Here is a 5,579-nt window from a genome sequence, read left to right as displayed (position 1 = left end):
GTGGCGGGCTTGGTTTGGACGGCAGCTCACATTAACAGACAAGTCTGACTCACACTGCCTCCTGCATGACCTGACAATCCCAGCTCCACCAACAACGGGCTAGCTCTGCCAACAACGGGCTAGCTCCCTCCATCTTGAGATGGTTGAAATGGCCGCTGTATTCTAGCTTGTTCACTGTTCCCTGACCAGAGTCCAGACTCCATCTTATCTTGCCCAGAAGATATGTCCGTTGCTTAGAATCTGTCAAGGGAAAATGAATCATTTGAATGTATTTCCAGTGCAGCTGTGTACAGGTGTGTACAGCTGTGTACAGGTGTGTACAGGTGTGTACAGGTGTGTACAGCTGTGTACAGGTGTGTACAGGTGTGTACAGGTGTGTACAGTAACAAATCAAGCATTTCTTTTATTTGAACATGATATTAAGTCACTTGATCTCAGAAAGGCAAGACTTTGTTGTTGTGTCTCTGATCTTTCCTGGTGAGATAAAGGATGTTGGGGTTAGAGACGTGAAGGTAGAGATGTGATGTCCTGGCTCTGTGATACTAACACCCCCTCCTTCTCTCTTCTGTTTTCCTATCCCTCCCCCTCTTTCCCCATCTCCCTCGACAACTCCTTCTCTCATCTCTCTTTCTCTCTCTCTCTCTCTCTGTCAGAACACCCCCACCCCGACACCCTCCCTCCCCCCGCCCCTCCTATAGCTGGAGCCATGCAGTCGTTCAGCAGAGAGAGGAGCGGTTTCCATGGCAACCAGCCCTGCTACCAGCAGGAGCACCATGAATTATCACGCCTGGAGAGCTACCGACAACACCCCCACCACGGACAGACCAGGCAGGTCTACGAGGCGCACGCGCTGGCCACCGCTACAGGGATGCCTCCAGCGGGACCAGGGGCCGGACCTGGACCAGGAAGCGGACCCATACCTGGACCTAAGGACTGTTACAGCCAGCAGGCATACCCTGGATACCCCCAGGGTAATGGAGGTGGTGTGGGTGGTGGTGTGGGTGGTGGAGGAAGTTCGACGCCTCATGATAAGAAGGCTTACAGTGGGGGGAGCCAAGGACCTCCTCCCACTCCCCAGCATATGCAGGCGGGCGGCTACAGCAATCACATGGGCCCGGGGGGGATACCCGGCCCAGTATATGAGTGAGGGCCACCTCCAGCAGTCTAAGTGGGACGACCCAGCTCAGCTAGCTCAGTACGAGCAGGAGATGGTAGGCAGGATGGAGCCAGGTCCCCCTGGGTCCTCCCAGTATCTGGACCAGAACATGCTGGCTCACTCCCAGAGCCAGTGTCACCAGCCCCACCAGGCCTCTGCTCCGGTCTACACCAGCCCACACCACCAGCCCCATCCCGCAAACCCAGGCCAGTCCCCGTTGATGTACCCCCAGAGCCACCTCCACTACCCCCAACACCCCTCGTCCCCCTCGCCTTCCTCCTCCTCCTACATGGAGAAGTGCAGCCCAATGCCCCACTGTTACAAGGGATATAGTATGCCGCCCAGCTCCCAGTACACTAGGCAGATGGGCAGCCACAGTGGTCTGAAGCAGGGGGGGATACCGCCCGCCACCCCAGAACAGTTACAGCTACCAACAGACTCCCTCCAGGGGTGGCTACGAGCCCCAGCCCCCACTACAAGGCATTCCCACTCCCCAGGAGACCCACCCCAAATACCAACACTTCAGCCAGCCCCAGCAGAACTACTGTCTGTCCGAGCTGTCTGTCAGATCCCCTGAGCAGTACTACCAGACATGTAGTCCCGCCTCCAGCCACTCCCCTGCACGCTCTGTAGGCCGCTCGCCCTCCTACAGCTCCACCCCTTCCCCTTTGATGACCAATCCAGAGAGCTTCCAGTACAGCCAGCCACCAATGACCCCAGGGGCGGCTTCTTCGTCCTCCTCTTCCTCAGCGGGTCTGCAGGACCAGGGCTTGCTGATGCCGCCGCGCTCCCACCCGTCCTCGTCCCCCAACGTGGCCCACCCAACCCCGCAGCACAGCTACACACAGGGGGTTTCCATGAAGGAGCGCTTCTCTGAGAAGCTGCTTGCCAACCCCAGCCTGTGGAGCCTGAATGCCCTCACCTCTCAGGTGGAGAACATCTCCAACAATGTGCAGCAGCTGCTGCTCTCCGAGGCCATGGTCGCCAACAAGAAGGGGGCCAAGCGCAGCAGCATTGGGAGCAGTGGAGGCAGCTCCTCCAAGAAGGAAGAGGTTTACAAAGGAGTGCCAGGAGGCCCCGAGGGTCAGCACGGTGGGGGTCCCATGCAGGACCCCTACAGCACCAACCAGCACCAGCTCGTCCCCATGGAGATGCAGGAGGGGGGGTACTCCAGTAGTTCTGACGAGCAGCTGGAGAGGGGGTACTACTACTGCGGCCAGGGCAGGAGCCCAGCTCAGGCCCCCAACAACACACACTTGGGCCTGGACACGGCCTCATCCTGCTCCATGACCTCTCCGGATGACATGTCCACCCGGTCTGGCGACTCTGTGTCCGGCCTGCAGAGCGTGGCTTCCAGGGACAACATGACCCCTGACCCCAGGTCACAGGGGGGACACGAACCCCGACAAACCCCCATGAAGAGTGTGGGGGATGAGAGGTCCCCCGTGAGTGTGACAATTCCCAGCCCCATGAAGCAGGAGAGCCAGTCCCCTCCAGACATCCAACGTCTTGGCTTGCCACTGAAGGAAAACTTTGAGGAGTTGGCCTGGACAGAGAAAATAGCAGACTACGAGGATGTAGGCGTGAAAAAGACCTCCGACAGCGAGAGTGACCGCAGAGCCAGCGATAATGTCACAGATACCTCTGAGAAGCGGGAGAAATGGCCAGAGGACGAGAAAGGCCCAGCACTGTATAGCAAGATCAACAAAGCAGTGACCGAGGGAAAGAGCTACTGCTACGACGAGAACATGTACCACAAGATACAAAACAAACATGACCGAGGCAAAGGGGACTCGGCAGATAAGTCCCCAAGCCTCTCAGACTCCAGCCACAAGGGAGACCTGGGCCAGGAGATTAAATCGGAGGCCTTCAAATCCGAATCTCCCACTGACTCTGAGAGCTCAGTGAAGACATCCCCCTATATTTCCAGGGGTGACCTTGACCAAGATCAATATTTAACAGAGAAGGAAGACAGCTCGGAGAACACATCCCCTACCCCGCGGGGCGAGGCTTTGGACCAGAGGCTCTCCGCCTCAGAGAAGAGAGAGAGCAGAGAGGAAGAGGAGGAGGATGAGGAGGGGGAGGAGGAGAGAAACCAGAAGTCCATGTCTTCTCCTCTTTCTGCTGAGGAGAGAGAGGGAGAAGAGAGTGAGAGCCTGCCATCAACTGAGAAGGACCTCAACAATAGAACGAGCCCACAGGAGGAGCCTTCTGGAGAACTGTGCAGCAGAACAGAAGGCCAGATCCTGGCTGAGCCTCAGCCTTACAGTAACACAGAGTCTGCAGAGCCAGAAAGCCAAGCAGCACAACCGGATGCAACAGCAGCAGCAGCAGAATCCCCAGAAAGTGGGTCAGCCATTTGTGACACTCCACCCCAGTCTCACTCAGCCATGATGGTTTTCTCAGCTCTCAGCGAGATAGCAACACCTCCAGCTCCGTCTCACACCAGGGACCATATTGATCACAGCGATTCCAACGTGCTGGAGCCTGACTCCCCTCAGCTGCCGGGGAAGTCCATACTGCACTCATCGCCCTCCTGGGCCAACACCCCACCCTCGCCAAAGAAAGGCGATGAGGACATGGAGCCGGGCATCAGCTGCCCAAGCGCTGTGACCCCCTCAGCCAAGCCAGAACCCGTGGCCCCATCTGCACACCCGCAGGCTTTCGGCCGGAAGCACAGCCGAGGCAGGAGGAGACTGATGCACTCAGGTGTGGAATTCAGGAGACAGCTGAGTGTGGAGAGAGAGGGGGAGAGTGCCCCCTCGCCACCGCAGAAACCCTGCATGCCCTCCAGCAAGAGTGCTCTGTTCTCCGATCAGCTAGACATGGCCGCTCACCAGGACATAATCACAACGAGCGAGACACCCAAACTGCTTGTTGAGGGCACCCGCTCCAGAATGTGCACTCGCTCATTCAACGCGCAGGACACTCCTCCTAAGGATCCCCAGCCCCCTGAAAGACCGAAACCAGGGCGGAAACCAGGTTCGAAACCAGGCCCAAAACCAGGCCCGAAGTCAGGGTTAAAACCAGGGCCTAAGCCAGGACTAAAACCAGGGCCAAAACCAGGTTCAAAGCCAAGTCTTAAACCAGGACCAAAACCAGGTTTGAAACCCGATTCGAAGCCCAGCCCAAAACCAGGTTTAAAACCTGGGCCTAAACCAGGCCCAAAAACAGTTCTAAAACCAGGGCCTAAAACAGGTCCAAAACCAGGACCAAAACCTGGTCCAAAACCAACTGAAGGAGCACCCCGTGGTCGTCCCAGGGGTACGGGCTCTAAGTCGAAGTTGGCAGAACAGGAAGGTCCCATTCAACCCATAACAGGGGGTCCAGGAAGAGGCCAGAAGAGCTTGAGCATCAACAGTCAGCAAGGTGATGGGAAACAGGAAGTGAAAGCTCCAGGTAAGGACGGAAAGAACATGGTCCTGAGATCCAGAAAGCCCCCCCAGGATAAGCTTCCAAAGGAAAAAGAGAAGGCGCAATCAGAGGGAATCCTGACTCAAACCCTGACAGGTATAACAAAGCCCAATGCAGTATTACAAAATGAGGAACGTATGAGCATAGAGCCAGCCATCCCTGTCTTTCCTAACCAGACAGACACAAGTATAACAGACACCAGTGTAACAGACTCCAGTAAACCAGACACCAGTGTAACAGACGTCAGTGTAACAGACACCAGTAAACCAGACACCAGTGTAACAGACACCAGTGTAACAGACACCAGTGTAACAGACACCAGTAAACCAGACACCAGTGTAACAGACACCAGTGTAACAGACACCAGTGTAACAGACACCAGTAAACCAGACACCAGTGTAACAGACGTCAGTGTAACAGACACCAGTAAACCAGACACCAGTGTAACAGACGTCAGTGTAACAGACACCAGTAAACCAGACACCAGTGTAACAGACACCAGTGTAACAGACACCAGTAAACCAGACACCAGTGTAACAGACACCAGTGTAACAGACACCAGAGTAACAGACACTAGTGTATCAGATCCCAATGTAACAGATACCAGTGTAACAGACACCAGAGTAACAGACACCAGAGTAACCGACACTAGTGTATCAGATCCCAATGTAACAGACACCAGTGTAACAGACACCAGTGTAACAGACACCAGAGTAACAGACACTAGTGTATCAGATCCCAATGTAACAGATACCAGTGTAACAGACAACAGTGTAACAGACATTAGTATACCTGTTGCTCCACCTGAGAAACTTAAAGAACCGGCTGTAGCTGTACCTCTTGAAACTGCACCTGTACCTCCACTCAAAAGAAAACCCAGTCCTCTGCCTCTAGAGCCTCCGGTGAAGAAAAAGCGAGGTCCAAAACCAAAACCAAAACTACAACAGCCCCAGCCTGAAACTCCCCATTCTGACCAGGCCAACCAGCCTCCATTAGTCAAACCCAAGGA

The 5,579-nt window shown here is 55.3% G+C and overlaps 2 protein-coding genes across 2 annotated transcripts in view; both read left to right on the top strand.

The window, feature by feature from the left end:
* Positions 1 to 656: 656 nt before the first annotated feature.
* Positions 657 to 1,695, top strand: LOC123999997 (POU domain, class 3, transcription factor 1-like). The gene has a single exon (XM_046306063.1). The coding sequence runs from the start codon at positions 707 to 709 to the stop codon at positions 1,145 to 1,147; it is 441 nt and encodes a 146-aa protein (XP_046162019.1). The 5' UTR covers positions 657 to 706; the 3' UTR covers positions 1,148 to 1,695.
* The window catches only part of LOC123998907 (retinoic acid-induced protein 1), a 26,661-nt gene continuing 22,302 nt past the window's right edge, over positions 1,221 to 5,579 (top strand). Inside the window, exons 1-2 of the mRNA XM_046304132.1 lie at positions 1,221 to 1,453; positions 1,548 to 5,579. The exon at positions 1,548 to 5,579 is cut by the window's right edge and continues 1,990 nt beyond it. Of these exons, the coding sequence (XP_046160088.1) occupies positions 1,221 to 1,453; positions 1,548 to 5,579 (4,265 nt within the window). The remainder of the gene's footprint in view (positions 1,454 to 1,547) is intronic.

Source organism: Oncorhynchus gorbuscha, linkage group LG16 (genome assembly GCF_021184085.1).
Source record: "Oncorhynchus gorbuscha isolate QuinsamMale2020 ecotype Even-year linkage group LG16, OgorEven_v1.0, whole genome shotgun sequence".
Lineage (NCBI taxonomy): Eukaryota > Metazoa > Chordata > Actinopteri > Salmoniformes > Salmonidae > Oncorhynchus > Oncorhynchus gorbuscha.
The sequence above is the reverse complement of the archived record's forward strand: the minus strand, read 5'-3'. Positions and strand labels throughout refer to the sequence as shown.